At 36.1% G+C, this 25,089-nt stretch overlaps 2 protein-coding genes across 3 annotated transcripts in view; one reads left to right on the plus strand and one right to left on the minus strand.

The window, feature by feature from the left end:
• The window catches only part of LOC123311412, a 40,124-nt gene extending 15,861 nt beyond the window's left edge, over positions 1-24,263 (minus strand). The window contains exons 1-4 of one of the 2 annotated variants that reach the window (XM_044895346.1): positions 23,991-24,263; positions 17,221-17,526; positions 14,027-14,272; positions 9,502-9,805 (exon numbers count right to left, since the gene is read on the minus strand). In XM_044895346.1, coding sequence (XP_044751281.1) covers positions 9,502-9,805; positions 14,027-14,272; positions 17,221-17,526; positions 23,991-24,144 — 1,010 coding nt within the window. In that variant the 5' untranslated portion in view covers positions 24,145-24,263. Of the gene's footprint in view, positions 1-9,501; positions 9,812-14,026; positions 14,273-17,220; positions 17,527-23,990 lie in introns of both variants that reach the window. The other variant, XM_044895337.1, reaches the window with a different exon arrangement.
• LOC123311422 (probable galactose-1-phosphate uridylyltransferase) lies at positions 4,180-7,566 on the plus strand. Its single transcript, XM_044895359.1, has 3 exons — positions 4,180-4,403; positions 5,084-5,371; positions 6,740-7,566. The coding sequence occupies exons 1-3, from the start codon at positions 4,385-4,387 to the stop codon at positions 7,474-7,476; spliced, it is 1,044 nt and encodes a 347-aa protein (XP_044751294.1). The 5' UTR covers positions 4,180-4,384; the 3' UTR covers positions 7,477-7,566.
• Positions 24,264-25,089: the final 826 nt, after the last annotated feature.

Genomic DNA, 25,089 nt, shown 5'->3' on the forward strand with positions numbered 1-25,089 from the left:
TGTTGTTTCTCGCAGGATCTGAGGATATTTGGGATTTGTTGAACGTTCAGAATTCCTAATTCAAACCTGAAACTATGATGATCTCTGCTGGTTTCCACAGAAATGCTATTTGAGGAAAAGTATAAAAGTAATACCTTGTGAATCTCCATACAGAAAGTTCACAATGATTTATGATTTGATCTTGTGCATCTTCAAGTTAAGACTTATTTTTTCTATTGAAGTTTCGATCATGTGTTATCAATACTTTTCATTTTGGGAATAATAATCTAGAAGGCTTTGACTTGGATTAACATACAGCAATGCTCAGAATTTAAATTGAAAATTATTATATTGATGAAACACATTTTTAATTCCAGTTAAGTGTGTGGAACCTTTATTTCCTATAGAGTACCTACTCAGTACCGTACAGTGGAATTACAAACTGGGGGTTTTCAAAATAACGAACATAAGAAAAATTACATTGAAACGAAGTAGTAGAAGGCCAAAATGATATTTCAAAAATTTTTTCGCTAATTTCCGAATTTGTACAGGATTCACAGTGTGTCCATTTCAATGGACAAGAAATCTTATGTACACTTGGTGTTATTTCAACATCAACGATAAAATATGTGTATATTGTAACGTCTGAATTCCCTGAATACGCTCCTGTCGCCACTCGAAAACATCGCGATGGTTCTCGGTGATGACGAAAGTCTCTCGAACCGGGGCGTATCGATATAAAAGATACACACGGTGGACCCCAGTGCAGCTAGTGTTCTAGATAGAGAACGGAGTTGACACTGATACTGAACAGTTACAGTGAAAGTAAAATTAGTGAGTGTGTAAATAAATTAAAGTAAGTCCTTGTACATAAATTAGTGTATTAATTGTGTGAATAAATTGAATATTGTGTGAAAGAAGACAATTCAATCAACCCCTAAAACGTTACAATATACAGGATGAGTCTTAAACTCATAATAATATAACAGTAGATTATTGAGGTCAAAAAAAACACATTTTGTCTTTATATTTTTTCCGAATCGATTCGGTGTAAAAAATACAGGCTGTTGCAAACCATAAAAAAAATATATTGTTATCATGGACGAAAACCAAACTGACATAAAAAAAAAATGTTATTTTTAGTTCTATCTCACAAACGGTTTTATCGAAAGAAATGAATTTCGGAATATGGTTTTTCATTTATGTATTTGATTAATCTTTTTCGAACACAAGATATCACCCGCGTCTTTCAGTCATTATGACCATAACGTACCATAAAAATACCAAATATATCTAATGAATATTTAAAAGTTTTGTGAAATGAAAATATTCCTCATATTTTCTCGTATAATGCGCCGTTTTCGAGTAAATTGATGTTCAAAAATAAAAATATCTATGAAATTCAAAAAATTGGGTACTTTGACTGAATGTAACTTTTTTTAAAAGATCCACAGATGTGCAGGATTTAGCTAGTTAGTCTAAAGGTAATTTTGTTTTACCAGAAGTGGCGTAGCTAATTATAGAAACTTAAAATGGCTATATACACTGCGCAAAAAAATTAACGCACATTCTGAAAATCTGAAAAAGGTTTTGAACGAAACAAGACACATCAAAAGGAAGAAAAATTCAGGATTTCACCGAATCTTATGTGAAAGAAGAGAAATGAACAATTTTCAAAATACTGAAATGCTGATAAGTGATTTAATACTTGGTATTTCCACCCCTTGCGTTAATTACAGCTCGGCAACGAAGGTTCAAACTCAAAATGAGTGATCTTAAAATGTTCTGATCTAATCCTTCCCAGATTTCTCCGAGTTGGATTCCTAAGTCATTAAGAGTAGCTGGATGATTTTCTGAACTTCTCAGCCTTCTATTGAGGTTGTCCCTAACCTGCTCAATCGGATTGAGATCTGGACTTCTTGCTGGCCATTCCATTCGAGAGACTTCAACCTCTTCAAGGTACTCCTGAACGATGCGCGCACGATGGGGTCTGGCATTATCGTCCATAAAAATGAAATTTTCACCAATGTATGGGGCAAATGGCACTACATGCTCTTCAAGAATGTTCCTTATATACTTATCAGCATTCATAGCTCCATTATCAACGACCACTAGGTCTGTGCGAGCAGTCAAAGATATTCCACCCCATACCATAATCGATCCTCCCCCGAAACCAGTAGTATTCAGGAAATTGCACTGAGCATATCTTTCATGTGGACGTCTGTATACAAGGGAACGTCGATCACAATGGTAAAGGCAGAATCTAGACTCATCTGTGAAGAGCACTCTTTCTCAATCGGCCTCTTCCCAATGGATATGCTCTCTCGCAAAATCCAAACGCGCCCTTCGATGGGCTGGGGTAAGAGCTGGGCCTCTTGCCGCGACACGAGGCCTTGAATCATATTCCCTGAGGCGATTTCTTATTGTCTGAGTGCTAATTTGCACCTCATGAGTTTGCTCAAGCTGAATTTGAAGGAGACGAGCGGTTGCAAACCGTTATCTCAACGAAGAAACTCAAGTAACGTTCTTGAATGGCAGTTGTTACCCGTGGTCTACCCTGTCCTGGTCTTCGTACATTCATACCTGTCTCCCTGAATCGCTGCAACATTCTGGACACACTTGTATGGGAAACACCAAACCTTTCTGCAATTCTTGTGTATGTCCACCCTTCTTCTCGCAAAACTACCGCTTGGGCAGATTCCTCTTGGGTCAAATTGCGTGTTTCGCGTTGCACAGCGATCGAGTGTAGAAAATCAAACGAAAGAAAAACTATTGATCACTAGAATTGATCGTGAACAACTGATTTTAGAATGAGCCTATACATTCAAAATCTGATAATATCTTTTTTTTTTATTCCTGCTGGGAAAAAACATCTGTATTGAAGAGAACCGTTGAAAGTGGATAACATATGCATGCATAATTCTGATAAAAATAATTATCATTGAGAATACCTTCAGTTGTAGAATAAATTTGAGATTTCCTGAATGTGCGTTAATTTTTTTGCGCAGTGTATTTTTATCAGGGCCGAATCTGAAAAAATGGTATAGAAAAGAGTGTTTATTTTGACCTCAAGAATCTACTGTTAAAATATTTGTACGAGTTTAAGACTCACCCTGTATAGCCTGTCTTTCATATGTAGGAACATGTTTTAAAGTAGGTAAATAGAGGTTTCATGTATTCAGGATTTCCTTTGATATATTTTCTATTTTTTCCCTCATGAGGAGGTCATAACTACAGAATTCTCCATTTTTTCAATCAATCTTAACTAATGAACCACCTTATATTTTTGTAATTTTCGATTCGTAAGTTCTTTGACCAGAATACTATCGATGAACATTATAGAAAAAGTCCAGGTCCAGCCCCAAAAAATTTATAATTAGCTTTAGAGTCTAAAAACACCCTATACATCAATATTTTAAAATTTTATTCAGAAATATGGACAAAGCTAAAAAAAATGAGCAAAACGAAATGTATTTTGAGGCATGTAGTCTAGAAAAAAATTCTCTCGGATGATATCCCTGCTCAGGTGCTGATTATGTCTACTCCCCTTTCCTTTTCCTCCGTTTCTGATCAATCGCTTACGATCCTGATAATTCCAGCTTCTTTATTGCATTCCTAGTATGGAAAGGAATGTCGGAGTTCGCTTTATTAAAACATATTTCGAATAGAAGGAAAGTTTAAAACTTCTTTCGGATAACTTCACGTACTGAATAGCAGTAGAATTCGCAATTTTCACGTAATAATCCTACAATTTAGGCTTATAATTTACAAAATTATTCAATTATCAGACGTTTAAGTCATCCACAACGTCTGAAAACTGTAGACCTCAATATGTGAATATTTCAGGGTGCCCTAATAAAAAGGAGACAAAAAATAAACGTTGTTTCATTTGAGTTGTCCTTCGGTGCTTGTGTTTTTTTTTCTATAATTGTGGGTCTGTATTGGTTTGATAAAAATCAACATGATGAAATGTTTGTATTAATATGGAAATCAATTTATTCATTCTCTGCCAAGAGTGCGTTCGTGTAGTACACACTTTAGAATTTTGATAATGAAAAATAAAAATATAATTCCCCATCAAAATATCAGTGGATTCAGTACGCTTGAATTTGCATCAATATTCATTGAACAGTTCCATCCCCTGCAGTAAATTCTGAGAGATTACCTAGCCACGATATACATATATATATGTAATTATGTCAAATCGAACTTCACTCTGTCCTTCTATGACGCAACACTTCGACTAATCGGAATTCCTATTTTCTTATCAGAAAATGCGTTTATGAGTGCTCCTGGCGTGAATAGAAAGTATTCGTGTTATTTTCACAGTGCACAGTGAATAACTCAGTTTTTAAAACATTGCATTAATCTACTTCTAGTGGAGAATAATAAAATATACCTACCAATGGCCTTCAATCCAGCAGGTAAATATTCCACATAAATAAGTTGGTGTACAACTTGACATTGATAGACAACTAAAGGCGGCCACACACCAAAAATCTTATAGATCGTAATTCCTACACGATCATGTTATAATTTTAATAAAAATAGGATTTCTTCAGAAAATTCAAGCTTGAAATATAGAAACTAGTAGATTTATTTCATATGAGCTGTTGCAATTTGTGAAAACCATTACTGGACATCCGTAAGAACCAGTAATTGTTGAAAACACAAGGTTGTATAGAGGTCGTGGAAATAAGTTAACAGGGAACTCTCATTATGTTTCATGCAGAATCGCCCCTTGAAGATTGTCGCGCTTATTCACTTACATTTTGTATGATTTGGAGAAACAAACACGAAAAGAGGAGATATTAACAAAAATTCACAAATTAAGCTCAAAACTATGGCGAAAATCTATTTAGATGTTTGTAAATAGTATAATATTTTTCGAAATGTATTTGAAAACATTAAAGTCAAAATCATATCGAAAAGGTATAAACCTTGTCCTCCTGTCATTTTTCGGATTAATATTGGGAAATTATTTTGGAGCATACAGTAGAAAAAGGCAATTTATAACTAGAACTGGAGACTTATATGGAAAAAACAGTATCTGATCAAATCAAATAAAGTTTTTCTGCTTATTATGATTGATGGACCCTTACAGATCATCCTCACAACAGGTACAATCCGTTGAGGGGAGAATGGGTCCTTGTATGCCCCCATAGGGGTAAACGACCTTGGGCCGGTCAAATTGAAAAAGTCCGGGAGGCAGCCATACCACGCCACGATCCAAAAAACCCACTTTGCCCGGGAAATGTGAGGGCTAATGGTGAGGTTAATCCCCATTACGTCCACACACACGTCTTCACCAACGACTTCCCCGCCCTGATGCCCGATACCCCAGCACCCCCTGAAAGCGATGATCCCCTATTCCAAATGCAGCCAGCTAGAGGTAGGTAAAGGTTTCATCAAGTACGAGGATATATTGAAAAATTCTTAGCCTACTATAGAACCAAAAAAAATTTCAATGTCAAAATATTTTATTACTCAACATATTCTCCTCTTAATTGGATACATTTATTACAGCGAACCTGCAACGTCTCTAGACCTTTCAAAAATAATGTTTCTCCTTGCTCTGCAAACCAGACCTGAACTGCTTTTATTTTATCTTCTCGTTGGAAGAAAATTTATGACTTTTTAAACTTTAATTACTTGAGGAAAGAGATGATAGTCAGCTGAGTCAGCTGGAGCCAAATCTGGTGAATAAGGGGGTGTTCCATTAATCCAAACCGTGAATTACGAATTTTTTGCTTGGAAACATGAGATTTTTGTGCAGGGGCGTTGTCCTGCAAAAACAAAACACCTTTGGCTATCTTTCCGCGTGTTTTCTGTTCAGTTTTTTCCCGTAGAGTGGTCAGTAATGTCGAATAGTATTGTTCTACCCTTATCCAAAAAATCAATCATGATTACTCCATGGAAATCCCAAAAAACTGAAGCAAGAACTTTTCCGGCAGATTTTTTGACACGAAACTTCTTAGGTCTTGGAGAACCAGAGTGTCGCCATTCCATCGATTGTTGCTTTTGTTTCTGCATCATAGAAATATACCCAAGTCTCATCCATAGTAACAATTCGGTTTAAGAAGTCTACATCGTTGTCAAATCGAGCACACATCGAACGCGATGCTTTTACCCTTGCACGCTTTTGGTCAACATTCAAATATTTGGGGATCCATTTTGCAGCAATTTTTCTCATGTCCAAATTGACGTGAACTATATGATGAACGAGTTCGTATGAAATATTCAGTGCTTCAGATGTCCCTTTCAGCCCAATTCGACGGTCTGATAAAATCCAGTCATGAACTGCATCGATATTTTCGGGGACTAACACAGAAACTGGCCTTCCCTATCGGTCATCATCTTCAATGGAAAATTCACCTCTATTGATGCTTGCAGTCCAATTTTTCACGGTCGCATACGAAGGACATTGGTCACCAAGGGTATTAAGCATTTCTTCGTAAATCTGCTTACCTCTTAACTCTTTTAAATACAGGTACTTGATGATGGCTCGACACTAAAATTTTTCGATTTCCATAATATCGGTGGAAATCTTCTTTCTTTTAATTTATTGCGCAACTCTGGTTTACTTTTTTGACCTCAAACTTCACACTGACACTTCTAATGAGTTATTGTTCATTGCTATGGTAACGCAATATTTTCTTTATGCATGGAACTGGTCTAGGCTAACTAGATATCAATACATCCTCGTATTTAGACTCAAGTTCAATATTCTGAAGTGTGGCGTGATTTTTATTGATTACAGGAACCTGTAAGGTGATGTGCTACCATCCCCATTCCGACCTCCACTACGCAAACATGGAACTCAGCGACATCCACCTAGTCATCGAAGAATGGCTAAGGCAGTACCAAGAACTGGGCAGAAAATTCCTATGGGTCCAAATAATGGAGAACAGGGGTGACATGATGGGTTGCTCTAACCCACACCCACATTGTCAAATATGGTCCTCGGAATTCTTCCCTAATGAACCAAGGATAAAACACGAAAACCTCAAGGCTTATCACGAAAAATACAAGAAACCACTCTTACAGGATTACCTGGAGAAGGAACTCAACAGGGGAGAAAGAATAGTGTACCAGAACAAAGAATGGGTGGTTCTAGTGCCGTTCTGGGCGTTCTGGCCCTTCGAGACAATGGTCCTTCCCAGACGTCAGACGCAAAGGATGTCAGATCTGGACGAGGAGCAGAAGAAACACCTGGCAGTGATGCTGAAGGAGTTCACCTCGAAATATGACAACCTCTTCGACTGCGCATTTCCGTATTCTATGGGTTTTCACGGTGCTCCTACCGGTGAACAGTTTGAGGTCGATATGCCTTTCTGGACGCTTCACGCAGTTTACTACCCTCCTCTGCTCCGATCTGCCACAGTGAAGAAATTCAAAGCTGCATACGAACTGTTGGCACAAGATCAGAGGGATATTTCGCCTGAATTGGCGGCTTTGAGATTGAGGGAGCAACCAACAACTAGAATCACAAAATGATCCAATGAAGAATTTATCGTAAAAGCCTTCCAGTTATCCATCAAAATTTTTTTTTATTGTGCAAAATCGGTGTTTTGGATATATCTTTTCAAAATCTTTACATGTGTGTTGAGCCTTAGCTCCTGCTATTGCATTCCAGGATACCCTCAAAAATCTGAATTAAGAAGGAATTTTTATCCATTATTGATATTTCTGTTTTTGTACTACTCCATGCTTCATAATATAGATCAATCAATTCAAGATGTAGATCATATTTGAAGATATTTTTTATAAAAGTGACTTTCCCTCGAAAAATGGCCAGTATCATTTTATATATCAGTATAATCGAACCTCTGTGTTCTACCCAAAAAGGCTATTAATATTATTCCATTGATCGTTCGAATAATGTTCTAAACAGTAAGTTTCAAGATAAGTTTTTTGTAAGTACAAATAAAACCATTTGAAGTTGATCGATCTTTCTATTCCATTATCTACTTTTTTATAGATTTCAAAACTAACTATCTCATCAATGTATTTATCTAGGAAAACCAATCAACCTTATAAGTCTTATAAGTATTGCATACTGTTGCCAAGCGTGGTACAATGTGGTACATACCATTATTGTATTACGAGGATGTATTGTTATCTAGTTAGCCTAGACCAGTTCCATGCATAAAAAAATTGCGTTACCATAGCAACGAACAATAACTCATTAGAAGTGTCAGTGTGGAAGTTTGAGGTCAAAAAAGTAAACCAGAGTTACGCAAGAAATTAAAAGAAAGAAGATGTCCATCGAAATTGTGAAAATCGAAAAATTGGAGTATCGAGCCATCATCAAGTACCTGTATTTAAAAGGGTTAAGAGGTAAGCAAATTTACGAAGATATGCTTAATACCCTTGGTGATCAATGTCCTTCGTATGCGACCGTGAAAAATTGGACTGCAAGCTTCAAAAGAGGTAAATTTTCCATTGAAGATGATGACCGATCGGGAAGGCCAGTTTCTGTGTCAGTCCCCGAAAATATATCGATGCAGCACTGAATATTTCATACGAACGCGTTCATCATATAGTTCACGTCAATTATTGGGATATGAGAAAAATTGCTGCAAAATGGATCCCCAAATGTTTGAATGTTGACCAAATGTATGCAAGGGTAGTAGCATCGCGTTCGATCTGTGCTCGATTTGAAAACGATGTAGACTTCTGAAACCGAATTGTTACTATGGATGAGACTTGGGTACATTTCTACGCTCCAGAAACAAAGCAACAATCGATGGAATGGCGACACTCTGGTTCTCCAAGACCTAAGAAGTTTCGTGACCAAAAATGTGCTGGAAAAGATCTTGCTTCAGTTTTTTGGGATTGCCATGGAGTAATCATGTTTGATTTTTTGGATAAGGGTGGAACAATAACCGGAGATTACTATTCGACATTACTGACCACTATACGGGAAAAAATTAAAGAGAAAAGACGCGGAAAGCTATCCGAAGGTGTTCTGTTTTTGTAGGACACCGCCCATGGACACAAATCTCATGTTGCCATGCAAAAAATTCGTGATTCAGAGTTTGGATTACTAGAACACCTCCCTTATTCACCAGATTTGGCTCCATCCGACTATCATCTCTTTCCTCAACTGAAAAAAAGTTTATAAGGTCGTAAATTTTCTTCCAACGAGGAGGTAATAAAAGCTGTGGAGATCTGGTTTGCAGAGCAATAAAAAACATTTTTCTTCAAAGGTCTAGAGACGTTGCAGGTTCGCTGTAATAAATGTATCCAATTAAGAGAAGAACATGTTGAGTAAAAAATATTTTGACATTGAAATTTTGTCTGGTTCTATAGTAGGCTAAGAATTTATCAATATATCCTCGTATTATTATTGTCTTCTATAACGTAGGTTATTATTTTATTATTATTTTCACTTTTAAAACTATTCCAACTTAATTTTTCTCATCTCTCAATTCACCAATTCTTAAATATCCCCCCGTTATTGCAGGATAATGTCTACTGGGTCAGCTAGTAACTAATAAATATAATCTTCGCACTCACTTGTACCATCCAATGCCAACTGCGATCAAACCAACCGTTGCAGCGGCACTGATTCCTGCCACAATGGCTATGATGTAGAGTCCAGTCGAATCACTATCTAGGGTTTTGTGTTGGACAACAACATCACCAGCCGACCTTCCAAGAGTCAGATCTTGACGATAGTGACTTCTGGAGGCATCCTCGATGTAGGTGTGATCTCTACGCAATGGAGCTTCTATAGTTTTCATGGAGTTGTTGCTGTCGGATGGACGTGCTGTGTTGGACCCTTGCTGAATAGGTGAAGAAATTGGTTGTGCTTCCGTTGCTGAAACTGAGACTTATGTATCAGTACATCGATGTTATAAATCCATATTAGGTTGAGAGCAAGAAATACATAATATCTTGTGGAGTATACAGGGTGCTTTCAAGGGTCAGGTTTTTTTTCAAAAGAAGGTAGAACTCATCAAATAAGTCGTTTAACCAAAAACTGTCTTTATAAAATATCCAAGATGGCTGAGATACAACCCCAAGAATTTCGACAAAATTTCATTGAATTTCAAGTACGGGACTGTGGAAGGTGACTCCGGCATAGCAAAAACGAAACAAAACATAAACATATGGCTGGACAATGAATGGTTATGTACCAAGTTCATCGGATTAGATGCATCAGGTCACTTTTGGGAGAATCATAATTGTTGTATCGTGAATTTAGAGTGAAAAAAAAAATATTGAAAATCGAGACAGTTTCTTGAAATTGCTTATGCTAGTTATGTTGAAAAAGTGCTATAATGTTTCCCCATTTCATCCCATTTTTACGACGATTTTTGAAATGTTCGAACAAGAAGATTGTGATGCCTATTGTGAAAAAATTCGTGAATAATTTAGACGAATTTTTTTGGTGAAATTTTGAAGTATTATTCTATTTTTTACAATTATGTCCTAAGTCTCTTCTGTCAGTTAGTATCGAAATGAGCCATTTCATAAAATTGTGTAAGTTATTAAAAAATAATTATATTACCACGTAAAAAATATCGAACGTGCCAATATCCTAAACGAAACCACATGGTCGAATCAGGAGATAAGTTTTTTCCCACTGCTTTCCGATAATTCAGCTAACAAACGTTCTATAGTCTATCCAAATCCGAGAGGCCAGCGTAAACAAACTGACCAACGCGTGATCTTATTTAAGGTACTCCTCTTATTGGTCAAAGCATCAGGAACGCCATGTTTGCAGGTGGGAGTAATGCAGTACCGCATTACGTTTGATTCATTGATTGTATGCGAATTGTTGTGCAGAACTGCAGAGATCATTCATTGCTTTTTCTTTCGTAAATTGGTTTATAGTTGTAGCAAGTTATTCAAGTTACAAGCATTTAAGATAATGTCAAGTACTGATACTGCTGAGGAATCGCGTGTTGACTTAAGTCCTCCAAAAAAGAGACGTCTGAAACGACACTTCAGTGCCGAGATAAAAGATATGATTTTGAATACTTATAAAATTGAGATTATTCAAAATGCAGGAATGTGTTTAAAGGACGTAGAACTCCGAGTTGCAGAGAGTTGGCATTGGAGCTCGAAGTGTTAGGAGAATTATTTCCGAATACATAAATTCCGGTGTTCTATCACAGCCGGCAACAAATCAAAATCGGAACACCAAATGGGAGTCCTTATCAGATTTCGATAAAAATGTAATACGGCGAAAAGTTCACGAGTTTTTCTTCAGAAATGAACACCCGACTATAGAGAAAGTATTAAAAATAGTTAATGAAGACTCGAACTTGCCAAATTTTAAGAAGAGTACCTTCTCTATAATATTGGAAAAACTTAATTTCAAATATGGACGTCGCCAACGCAACAGTTTTTTAATGAACCGTGACGACATTAAATGTTGGAGAAGAAACTATCTCACGAAAATTAGGACCTTCCGTGATGAAAACAGGAAGATTTACTGCTTGGATGGAACTTGGGAAAATACCGGTCATACTAAATCCAAAGTGTGGACCGATGAAACAGTTACATCTTCTCGGCAAGCGTTACTTGCTGGATTATCTACTGGATTAAAAATCCGTCTGGGAAGGTCTTGAATTTTGAGTTTAACCCTTTGGTTTCATAAAGCTTGATCAGAGAATCAACGATCGAGTGACGGATGAACGTCAATTAGTTTTCAGTCGATAAGTTGGTCATAAGCATTCTGAATATCATTCTTTCACCAAATAATTATCTATACACGCCCATTTGATGATTCTCAACTGCTACTCCTCCAATATATTCGGAAATATGAAAGTTTCAATGATTTCCTTCGGGAAATCGAATGCCAAATCGTTGATCGAGCAATCAAAGTTTTGTGAAACTTGATGTAAGTACCTTTTTGGTGAAAAACAATTTCAACATTGTTTTTCAAATGAAGTGAATATATTTTTCCAGGCAAAGGGCAAAGAATTATAGTGTGTCATATTGGCAGTGACACTGGTTTTTTAACTGGAGGACTCTGGACTTTCCAATCCAAAAAAACTGGTGACTACCATGAAGAAATGGATGGTCAGTCATTCGAAAAGTGGTCGAGGGTATAGTTCCTAAATTGGAGGAAAATTCTATAGTAGTTTTAGATAATGCTCCTTACCATTCAAGGAAAATGGAAAAAATTCCTAATTCACAATTCAGAAAGAGTGATATCCAACAATGGTTGAGGGAGAAAAATATTGATTTCACCCCTGACCTCATAAAAGCGCAATAGTTGCAGATAGTCAGGCAGAACAAAGAAAACTTTGAAAAATACATTGTGGATGAAACCGCAAAGGCCCAAAATATTACTGTACTTAGATTACCGCCCTACCACTGCGAACTGAACCCTATTGAATTGATTTGGGCCGATGTCAAGAATTTTGTGGCAGATAAAAACACCACATTTAAAATGGCTGACGTCCAAAATCTTTTTCAAGAGGCTCTCTCACGGGTTACTTCCGAAAGATGGAGAAAGTGCGTGAAACATGTCAAACAAAAAGTTGAGGTAGACATGTGGAAACTGGATAATATTATGGATGATATAACACCAGTCATCGTCAACTTAGAGGAAAGTTCTGCATCTTCTGACGACACTACGGGGTAGTCACTTTTACAAAAAAAATATTGTTACACATTTATATACATAGTATTTATTAAAGTGGGAACTTTAGATTAATTGTTCATTACTCAGACTCGTAGATAAGCATACACATTTTTCACCGAAACTGGAACACTCAAAAAGTTTTAAAATATAACGCTCTCGGAATTCAATTTATTAGTACACCTCTGCGTTATCACGTTCTTGACGCGTGATCACTTCATGCTGCAATGTTTACCGCTGGCCTCTTGGATTTGGATATACTATAGGGTCGTAATAGGATCTATTTCAGAAATCATATTCAATTTTTTTTTCAGCTTTGTCATTTTGAAAGTTTTGTATAGGTGATTTTTGGTGAAACGCTTCATTTTGACCAGTTCTACCTGTCTCACCTTCAAATACACCCTGTATATTGAACAATTTCTAATCAATTTTGGTTTTGTTAGTTCCGTTCAGGTATTTTTGATGTTAAAGATGATCTTCACTTAGATAGGCCCGTAGTCGAAAATATCGTTAAAATCACAGAAATATTCCGAGTTAATTGTCATTTTAGCAGTCGTATCATCGCCAATATACAGGGTGAGTCTATGACTCATACAAATATCTTAATAGTAGATTAAGTGGATTAAATATTCTTCATATTTTCTCGTATAATGCGCCGTTTTCTAGAAGTTTTATGTTCAAAAATTAAAGTGTCTGTAAAATTTAAAAAATTGGATCCTCTGGCAGAATACAACTCTGTTTATGATCCACAGATGTGTAGTGTCACAGATTCAGCTAGTCAATTTGAATGGTATTTTGTTTTTCCAGAGATATGGCACAGAATCGGAAAAAATGGTACAGAAAAAAAGTGACTCCAAGACTCACCCTGTATAAAGATTGACCATAAAACGTTTTCATTTGCACATAGCTGAATTGAAAAAAGAGCTCGATTTCCGGGTACCATACCAATTGACACAAAAATCATACTGTATCGAATTTCTTTGCTTAGCCTTGGCCAAACAAAATGGATGGTGACATACGTCAATGCACTGAGCGAAAACCATCATGGTCAAAGCACAACGGTGACCCAAACAGAACTCACAACCAGAAAGTATCTTATATTGAAGGAATCATACATTATCATTGACATTATGGCTAGCTTATTCGAAACATACATATGAGAAAGCCTGTCAAGGTAACAGCCAAGGGTTTAAAGGACTAAGTCTAAAAGAACCTGTCCAAACAGAGATCAACACGGTCTCAAAACCTCTAAGAGAGGTTTGAAGTCATAAGACGTACTACACCAAGATTAATATACTGAGTGAAATTTATTCAGGAACACCTAATAATACTTTTGGAATATAAAGTCTAAAGGACAAACTGGATATGTATTACCATCAGTTTTCCTAAGATTCCGAAAGCATCGACATAAATTTTGGCAATAAATAGGTCATATTTCCTTACTTGTTTCACTCTGCTTTTCGTAGTATCTCGGATCAGGTGGAACATAAGCGAAATGCGCTGGTTCTTCTCTCGTGGTATGTTCTCCTGATTCGTATTTCGATGTCTTCGATGAATCATCATAGAGCGAGTTCTGCAGATGATCCAGCATTTTCTTCCTGCTGGTCTCCTGCCACTTCTGCAGGATTCTCTGCGTGTTGCGTTCGATCTCATCGTTCAACCATTTCTGATCGAAGCCTCCATCAGAATCTTGAAGAAAATGTAAGAAAAAAGGATATAAATGCTTCGCTGAAGGCCTTCGATATAACTAATAATTGGAAAATAAAGCAATGCAGCAATTGATTAGCAACACACTTTGCTGTATCGATGAACATTTCCAGTATTTGCGAATTATGTGACTGAAGAATAGCGTAAGCAAATTAGATGATAACAATGCTGAAAATCGATTCAATTGTTGATTTTACAATCTCAACGTATAACGATAGTCCTCTATCTGGGCCATTTGAGATAAATTACACCAGTTTTTTTTTAATCCGTGTTTGAAGATTAGGAAACTTTCTTCTGAATTCACTGACAACTAGAAAAAAGTCGAGATTCATGAAATTTTCAGACTTATTACTAGAAGAGTTGCTCTTTTAGAATATGTATCACATTTCCATCTACGGTTACTTTTATTGAGAGATAAACGACTCTAACGTTGACTATCGAAAAATTTCCAAAAATATGGAATCAATGAAATAATCGTCAAGATCGAACGGCTGCATCGAGCTCCATGAAATATTCAGATTTATTACTAGAAGAGTTACTCTTCCAGAATAAGTATCACATTTCCATCTACGGTTACTTTTATTGAGAGATAAACGACTCTAACGTTGACTATCGATAAACTTCCAGAAAGATGGAATCAATGAAATAATCGTCAAGACCGAACGACTTGAGCAGATAAAAGAGATGGTTTACTGCCAAATAAAACAGAATCAAAATCTTTTGGGTATGTAGACCATGCACTCTATTCTATTATAGTGAGTCTTTGACTTGTACGAATATTTTAACAGTAGGTTCTTGAGGTCAAAAGAAACACTTTTTTTTGCTATACCATTTTTTTCGAAACGGTTCGGTTTGACAGATACAGGCTGTTGAAAAACCATAAAAAATGTTATTTTTATTTCAATCTCACAAACGGTTTTATCGCATGAAATGATCAATTTCGGAGAATAGTTTTTCATTTATTTGATGAATCCTTGTCGAACACAAATATCACCCACGTCTTCCAGTTTTCTCATTATGGCCATAAAGTACTGAAAACATATCAAAAACTAAGTTAGACGCTATCTACACTGCGCAAAAAAATTAACCGCACATTATTGAAATCTCAAATTTATTCTACAACTGAAGGTGTTCTCAATGATAATTTTTTTTATCAGAATTATGCATGCATATGTTATCCACTTTCAACGATTTTCTTCAATACAGATGTTTTTTCCCATCAGGAATAAAAAAAGATGATATTATCAGATTTTGAATGTATTGGCTCCATTCTAAAATCAGTTTTTCTCGATCAATTCTACTGATCAATAGTTTTTCTTTCGTTTGATTTTCTACACTCGATCGCTATGCAACGCGAAACACGCTATTTGACCCAAGAGGAATGTGCCCAAGCGGTAGTTTTGCGAGAAGAAGGGTGGATATACACAAGAATTGCAGAAAGGTTTGGAGTTTCCCATACAAGTGTGTCCAGAATGTTGCAGCGATTCAGGGAGACAGGTATGAATGTCCGAAGACCAGGAGAGGGTAGACCACGGGTAACAACTGCCATTCAAGAAGGTTACTTGAGAGTTTCTTCGTTGAGACAACGGTTTGCAACCGCTCGCCTCCTTCAAATTCAGCTTGAGCAAACTCATGAGGTGCAAATTAGCAGTCACACAATAAGAAATCGCCTCAGAGAATATGATTTAAGGCCTCGTGTCCCGGCAAGAGGCCCAGCTCTTACCCCAGCCCATCGAATGCCGCGTTTGGATTTTGCGAGAGAGCATATCCATTGGGAAGAGGCCGATTGGGAAAGAGTTCTCTTCACAGATGAGTATTGATTCTGCCTCTACCATTGTGATCGACGTTCTCTTGTATACAGACGTCCACATGAAAGATATGCTCAGTGCAATTTCCTGAATACTACTGGTTCAGAAAAACATCCAGCTACTCTTAATGACTTAGGAATCCAACTCGGAGAAAGGATTAGATCAGAACATTTTGAGATCACTCATTTTGAGTATGAACCGTCGTTGCCGAGCTGTAATTAACGCAAGGGGTGGAAATACCAAGTATTAAATCACTTATCAGCATTTCAGTATTTTGAAAATTGTTCATTTCTCTTCTTTCACATAAGATTCGGTGAAATCCTGAATTTTTCTTCCATTTAATATGTCTTGTTTCGTTCAAAACCTTCCCGAGAGAACATAAATAATAAGTTATAAAGTCAATGTAGAGTTAACTTTCATTAAAATTGAGATTTTCGGAATGTGCGTTAATTTTTTTGCGCAGTGTATATAATGGATATTTGGACCTTTTGTAAAATAAAAGTATTCTTCGAATTTTACTCGTATAATGCGCCGTTTTCGAGTAATTTGATTTTCAAAAATAAATATTATCTGTGGTATTCGGAAAATTGAGCTGAATGCAACTCTGTTTAAAAGATCCACAGATGTGTAGTGTCATAGATTTAGCTTGTTATTCTGAAAGGAATTTTGTTTTTCCAGGGGTGGCGTAGCTCATTGAAAACTTAAAATGCAATATCTTTTGACAGGGCCGAATCGGAAAAAATGGTATAGGAAAAAAGTGTTTCATTTGACCACAGGGATCTACTGCTAAAATATTTGTAGGAGTCAAAGACTCACCCTGTATAAGGGTGTGAAACCCCATATTTTTTTGGATTTTCAAATCATTATAATCATCTGTTTAAAAGATCTGCTCTATAATCCATTTTGTGGAGTTTTCAACATAGGAAAGGAAACTCCCATTTTTTCGAACGAATGAAGATTTAAATCATGTTGAGTCTCACAGCTAAACTCTTTTCATGTTTGAAAGAGGCAAATCAGCGTTTAACAACTGAAAGACTGGTAAAAGTGCATGTCCTGGAAATGAATAAATTCTCGAATATCCTGAAGAACAGGTAAAATCAGAATAAAATCAACATCTCTTACCTTCATCTTCGTATCCATCAGGATCGGCTTGCTGTGGTAATCTGGGAAAGATACCACGTCTCTTATCAGCACCATCAAGGCCCTTGTTCTGCTTCCTGTAGAGGAATTTCAAAATACCGTCCAAAGAGTTCCTTCCAGAATCTCCGGAATCTTCTTCATCAGATCTGCGGCTGTCATAATCCGCACCGGGAAACGTCTTTGTGTTGTCTTCGTAATCTTCCACACCAGAGTCATATCCCTTATTTGATAAGGGCACGTCGGCCTCATCGTAAACGCTGCGCTCGTTTTGTCCATAATATTTCGATTCTGAAATAAGGACTCATTTTGAGAAAAATGATTGTGACCCCACTTACGATATTGACGTTTTTCTGACGCACAAATAGGTACCGAAACAAAAAACCATCTTGAAGAAGATTTGTATAGCGTTTTCAACTCACATCCTCATTGAAGATAGAAAATATGAACATGAACCGATAAAAGTAGTGGTGTTCCCCAAATGCTGAAAAAAATCATCCCTAAAATTTGTTTCGCAAGAAACCTTTTTTCATTTTCCATCAAAAATTAATTTCCGATAATAAACGTGGATATATTGAAAAATTCCCAGCCTACTATAGAACCAAACAATATTTCAATGTCAAAATATTTCATTACTCAACATATTCTCCTCAATTGGATACATTTATTACAGCGAACCAGCAACGTCTCTAGACCTTTCAAAAAAAATGTTTCTTCTTGCTCTGCAAACCAGACCTCCACAGCTTTTATTACCTCTTCGTTGGAAGAAATCTTACGACTTATTAACCTTTTTTTCAGTTGAGGAAAGAGATGATAGTCGGATGGAGACAAATCTGGTGAATAAGGGGGGTGTTCTAGTAATTCAAACCCTAAATCACGAATTTTGTGCATGGCAACATGAGATTTGTGTGCAGGGGTGTTGTCCTGCAGAAACAAAACACCTTTGGATAGCTTTCCGCGTCTTTTCTCTTTAATTTTTCCCGTAGAGTGGTCAGTAATGTCGAATAGTTATTTCCGGTTATTGTTCTACCCTTATCCAAAAAATCAATCATGATTACTCCATGGCAACCCCAAAATCTGAAGCAAGAACTTTTCCTGCAGATTTTTGAACACAAAACTTCTTAGGTCTTGGTGAACAAGAGTGTCGCCATTCCATTGATTGTTGCTTTGTTTCTGGATCGTAGAAATGTACCCAAGTCTCATCCCTAGTAACAATTCGGTTCAAGAAGACTACATCGTTTTCAAATCGAGCACAGATCGAACGCGATGCTTCTACCCTTGCACCCTTTTGGTCAACATTCAATCATTTGGGGATCCATTTTGCAGCAATTTTTCTCATGTCCAAATTGACGTGAACTATATGATGAACGCGTTCGTATGAAATATTCAGTGCTTCAGATATCCGTTTTGGCCCAATTCGACGGTCTGATAAAATCATGTCATGAACTGCATCGATATTTTCGGGATTGACACAGAAACTGGCCTTCCCGATCGGTCATCGTCTTCAATGCTCTTTTGAAGCTTGGAGTCCAACAATTCTAACATTTGCGGATCCATTTAGTAGCAATTTTTCTCATGTACAAATTGACGTGAACTATATGATGAACGCGTTCATATGAAATATTCAGTGCTTCAGATATCCGTTTCAGCCCAATTCGACGGTATGATAAAATCATGTCATGAACTGCATCGATATTTTCGGGGACTGACACAGAAACTGGCCTTCCCCGATCAGTCATCGTCTTCAATGGAAAATTTACCTCTTTTGAAGCTTGCAGTCCAATTTTTCACGATCGCATACGAAGGACATTGATCACCAAGGGTATTAAGCATATCTTCGTAGATCTGCTTATACCTTCTTAGCCCTTTTAAATACAGGTACTTGATGATGGCTCGTTACTCCAATTTTTCGATTTTCAAAATTTCAGTGGACATCTTCTTTCTTTTAATTTATTGCGTAACTCTGGTTTACTCTTTTGACCTCAAACTTCACACTGACACTTCTAATGAGTTATTGTTCGTTCCTATGGTAACGCAATATTTTTTTTATGCATGGTACAGGTTAGACCTAACTAGGCTAACTATAGATATCAATACATCCTCGTATATAGCTTGATTCATTTTGAACCAATGAGGTCTATCGTAATTTCTTGCTGAAAGTAACGGTTTTTGAGAAAAAAGTAATTCATTCAATTCACAGGTAGGTATGTAGCGTCATTTAATCAATGAACAAAACCTGATTTCGTTATGTCGAAATAAAATTGAGACAGCTTGTATATCACCAGTGAAACTACGTCAGAACACCCTTCGCAGTAGATTCCCATTGGAAACTTGAAAGCTGTCAATTACAGTGTTATATTTAGGTTTTGAACGTAATGCTCTTATCTTTGTGGTAAGACGAATATCGATTGGTAAAATTAACAACGAAGCGGAAATGAGGCATTACTTCAACCGCATTGAGAGAGAAGACAATTGTTCCAACTTTCGAAAGCTATACGAATATGCCCAATTGGAGATTTGAAATTGAGGTCTAAAGTGCTCTAGTACAAAAAATATATACAAGCATACCTTCAAATCAGTCAGGAATTCATACTAATTCAATGAAAATATGAAAATGATAATATTCAGATGCATAACAAACTTCAGACATTTCGGTATCTGTTCACATTGGAGTTGTGTGGCTCTGATGAAATCAAATAAGGATAAAACTATATGGTCATTGGTCAACATCTACTCTTTCTCATTGGGTCTTTCCTTCAACACTCTAAATGATAGTGGTTGGCTAGTTCGATTTGGATCGTAACATTTGTTGATATTTATATCGACTTCTGTTATGCATCTGAATATTATTATTTTTATAATATTATACATGATTATTACTGAATATCAAGTGAATATTGGCGGGATCAAAATTTGGTAATTCAAATATCTGCTAAAGAGGTTTATACCATATTATTTTTTGATGTAGGTAGGACAAGAGTAAATGGCTTGAAAATAATACTTTCCAACAAATATAAGAACGAAAGGATCGATATACCCAATTCAAAACATGAAATAAATTTCAAAAAGTGAATATCAAAGTAATTCACAATCAGTTTAAAAATATCATCTCAATAGAGATGAGTTAACATCGCTGACTAGAAATAATGAGGAAAATCCAGGGATTGTTTATCAGAGGAGAAAATAATGGGCTTCAACCCCAGCATTATTCCAATCAAGCAACTTTCAAGGTATTCCTGGAAAGTGGAGAGACTGGAGAAAAACAAGCTATTTGCGTATTGAAAAAGAAATGACCCTGAAGCAGGGACTGCGATGGTTTTTCTTCAAGGGAGGCTAATAACTTCATTGAACCTTTCAAAAGATTTGGTTCGTTTGAATTTTTTCTTATTCTGTCCGATATTTTTGGTCGATAATGGCAATTTCCAATTAATGGCAAATCACAGAAATTTTCTCATTTGACTATATGATCAAAGGTGACCTCGATTCAAATTCAGAACTGATGGAATTTCCATTAGGAAAACGAGCTCGGTTATTGTGTACTGAAAGCTTCTTCGAGTGGAAAATGGAATAGGTATACTAAAATGCTTCCGAAGCATTACTGTCTGATAAAATTATGAGGTTGAAATCAATAGAGAGGATACATTTATGGCCTCTCCAATACGAGTAAATTTTCTGTGAGGATCATACAGGGTGTCCCAACAATTGATATTCCCAAATCAACATATTCGGAACCTTCAGTTTTTCTGTTTTATGAGGGTTTTACTGAAGGATATACTCTAAATACATACCATGAAAGAAGATTCAGTATATTCTGCACTTGAACGTGCACGTGTACGAAATTTTCTTTATTTGTGGAGTGTACATGCTTATAATTTCTGCAAATAAATTTGCTGGCGCGGGATTGACTTTATCTGAGTCATTTGCTGTAGTTCATTTAAAAGAAGCCAAAAATTCCGAGGAATGTGTGAACTTTTAGTCCATTTAGTGCAATAGAGCTTATTGTTCTTAAGGAGTGTTCATTTTCCCACATAGAAAACAGCATGAAATTTAATCAACATAATTTCTGGATACTATCATGCAAATACAATTTTATGTGAAGCTTCGAAAGTGGGTGATGTCAAATATGAAAATGAGATTTTCATAAGCGGGGTTTCTTGAACTCTCGGAGGTCATACACCTCCAGATATACATGGTGGTAGCAGGAAATTCGGTAGGGAACCCAAAAAATTTCCAATGAAGGTCAAATCGGCTATATACTTTCTCATAAAACCACCTGTTCAGGCGCTATTAAATTGGTTTATTGTTATCCATATCATGGAATTCATACAAGGTAATGTTAACGACTTGCATTATTGGGAATCTAAAAAAATATTTGAGAAATTTTTGATCCATTGTTTAAAATTTTGTTTCATATTGATGGAATATGTTGAAAAGTCTTATCAAAAACTTTACTTTGTGGCAAACTTGAAGCTTTTGAATTTCTCTATGGTTTTCCGCGAAGTTTCATGATAAATATTTTTAAATTGTTATTTGTTTCATTATTTCTGATAATGACAAGCAAATATTTTCACTGAAATTTTGAGTTTTGGTAATTCACAGTTTATTTTATCTAATATATCGAATATTTCCTGTGGTAGGTGGCTTAGGTCCATAACTTTTCGAATATTGGCCGATACTTGATGAAAATCCATAATTGAACTAAAAACAGAATTATATGATTTTCACCAACATGAGTTCTTTAACCACAGCACGTACAGAACACGTACAGCTCACACCCACCTGAAGACGATACATATTATATGATAGTGAAACACGTGTCGTAGTTAAAAAGCTTGTGCAAGTGAAAATCATATAATATTGTTGGGTTACAATGTTAAATTTCCATTTCCATTCCTTGTACATATTTGGTTGTGGAAAAGTTGAAAAACATTAATTCAAAAAAAGAGATTGGAGAACCAGAAGCATGTAATTAACCAAGCTCGTAGGAATGTACAAATTCAAGACATTCATCGCAATTAACATAAAAGCCAAATGGGTGAATATGGAATTGCATTTGTCTCTAGCATATTTTTCGAGGAAATAATTGTTAAAATATAGGTTTTTAGAGCAGGTTATGATGAAGGAGCTCTAAGTCCTTTGCAGGAGGCAGGTTGATATGAAGTTTTCTCAATATTTTGACCTCTAGAATCACGTTAATATGAGTTAACCATATGTTTGAATGTGGCAAATTTCGATAAAGTGTTATTTTCACTGACTTTCGCAGAAACGCTGAATTACTTCAATTAATTTTTGGCCTGAAATTAAGAAAATAGGCACCTACATACACTTGCAGTTTATTGACGAAAACACAAGAAAACATAAGTAGTTCCTATAATTTTTTTTTCGAAATCGACATCCCTTCCAAGATGGAAGGCGATGACGGGTTGACAGTTTCAAATTTTTTTACGGGTTCTAAAAAACACTGACTCATTAAACTATACATAATATGAAGCACTAAGTAGGTGTAACTCACACAATTTTTTTAGATCTCATAACCTTATTATTAGAAGTTGAAAACAAAAATCCCTTATGATTTTCCTTCAAAAACTGTTTTCGTGGGATAGATTTTCAAAAAATAAAATTCTGTTATGGTTTCCCATTCAATTCTGGCGAAAAAAAGTCTCTTACAAAATTTCGATACAGTCGATCTTTTCTCGGAATAAATAAAAACTTACAGACAGTTCTGATCACTGTTCATTCCATTTCATAGTATAAGTGTTCCATAGAATGACTACCTCCCGCTAAAATAAATGTTGTTATTTTCAACCCCTAATAATGAAGTTATGAGATACAAAAAAAATGTGTGAGTAACATCTACTTGGTGCTTCATATTCTGTATAGTTTTATGACTCAGTGTTTTTTAGAACCCGTAAAAAAAAATTAAAAACTGTCAACTCGTCATCTCCTTCCAAAGGCTGTATCTTGGAAAGGAGGTCGATTTCGAAAAAAATTTATAGAAACTACCCCTGCTTATTTTCATCGAGGAATCATCTTCCTAAGTCCTTCGCATTTGTTTACAGACACTCTGTAATATCAGTTTTTGCACAACACAAATTTGTGGTAAGTTTAGAAGCATAATGAAATTACTTATAGTCTAAATGAATGCAGCCACAGAATAAGTGAGATGAAAAATTTAAAATTCGTAGATATCAGAGAATTTTGTTCCTACTGGAAATTTGAAAATAGGTACTTAAGTTCTAAGGAGGGTAACAGTTCATATAGTAAGGGTGGTTAAGTATCTGGAATGATCCATTATATATAGCAACTTCAGATAAGGTGTACTCATTAATATTTTATGACTGAAATGCAGTACAAAAATAAGGTATCAGGTATCACATAAAACGAAGCATCAATATGTTTACCAAACACAAAATTCATTGGATTCGAACATTTTTTCCAGTCGATCAATACTATAATAAGTTTTCCGAGAGAAATCCATGGAATAATACAAACTAAACAAACAGGTCGTTACGAAAATACCCATATTTCATAAGTACATTATCTGTTCGTGGAAATATGAGGAGAATGAGGACTAGAGAATGTTTTTCTCGGGAACTTTCCTCGGGAAATCGACGTTATTCGCGAAGAATTTCAAATATCTGGAGTGATCATCAATCAAGCATGTTGGAATGCACCCCTAGTTCATTCACAAATTACTCCCTCCAAACGTTCCGTTTTTATGTCGCGTAGCCAAAACTCATTTTCATGCTACTCACCCGGATATAAGTCCATATCAGCGGAAGCACAATAGCTACATGTTAACACGATGACAAAACACAAGAGCGGATATTTCATATTGCCAAAATTCAGAATGTCACGTCCATATGTTCCAAGTCGGCCGCCATTTTCGGGGATAATCAATAATAGCATAGCGGGTTTTCCATTGGGCTAGGGGCGCTTTGGTAGGTTTTCCCGGTCGGGGAAACTGCTCTGCCAGACTAGACGTGAAGGTAGCCGATTTCATTGACTACACTAACGTTGCGATAGCTGCCTTTTCCAGGGCATGCGCCTGTTATTTTCCTATCGGCGCTGATGGATGTTAAGTTGTTAAAGTCTTATCGAAAACTTGTCGTTTTATGTATCGAATGCGAAATGCCCTTGTTTATTGGTCGTTAGCCGAGCCATCTCGTCCGTCCTCATGAATAAGTATTAAAATTAAGGGAAATCAATTTTGAGCGACATCTGGAAATTTCACAGTTGAAGTTTTATGTATCTATATCATCTCTCCCATCAGTTGAGTGATCCACTCCATAATCAAGAATATTAGAACGTGGAATAATGCATATAGTCTATGATATAACAACCCCGTATTTTTACACTGGAGTATGGAGGGTAGATACCTTCCATAGCCTCAAGCTAACCCATGCACCGACAGCTAAGCCAAGAATCACTTTTATGAAAGATGCAATTAAGTATGATATTATCAGGGTAATACAAAATAATAGATACAGGGTGGGCAAAATTGGTGCATGATACCTGAACTACAACTCTTTAACCCAATGAGATAGAGGAAATGAAGGAATATGCCATTCCTGTCGTCTTTTTTCGAGATACTAATAATGCCATCAACTGCATTCCTCTATCTACTTTTGTTTTTGATTTATAGGCCAAAATTTATTATAGATTTGGACGATTTCAACTTTGGTCATTATCTTCTTTTCTGTTTAAGCTAGGATTTTGAAATGAAAACAGTATTGAGACACTTTTTTTATAGCAATCCAGTGGCATATTATGATTTTTTCCTACCAGTTTATTTGCTTAGCTATAAAATAAAGTTTTGTTTCTTCTTATGTGAACAGTAGCTTAAAATAAATT

Source organism: Coccinella septempunctata, chromosome 1, assembly GCF_907165205.1.
Source record: "Coccinella septempunctata chromosome 1, icCocSept1.1, whole genome shotgun sequence".
NCBI classification, from domain to species: Eukaryota; Metazoa; Arthropoda; class Insecta; order Coleoptera; family Coccinellidae; genus Coccinella; species Coccinella septempunctata.

Coding starts and splice junctions, on each gene's coding strand:
- LOC123311422 (XM_044895359.1), top strand. Junction 5,372..6,739: donor CCAAATGCAGCCAGCTAGAG/GTAGGTAAAGGT, acceptor TATTGATTACAG/GAACCTGTAAGGTGATGTGC.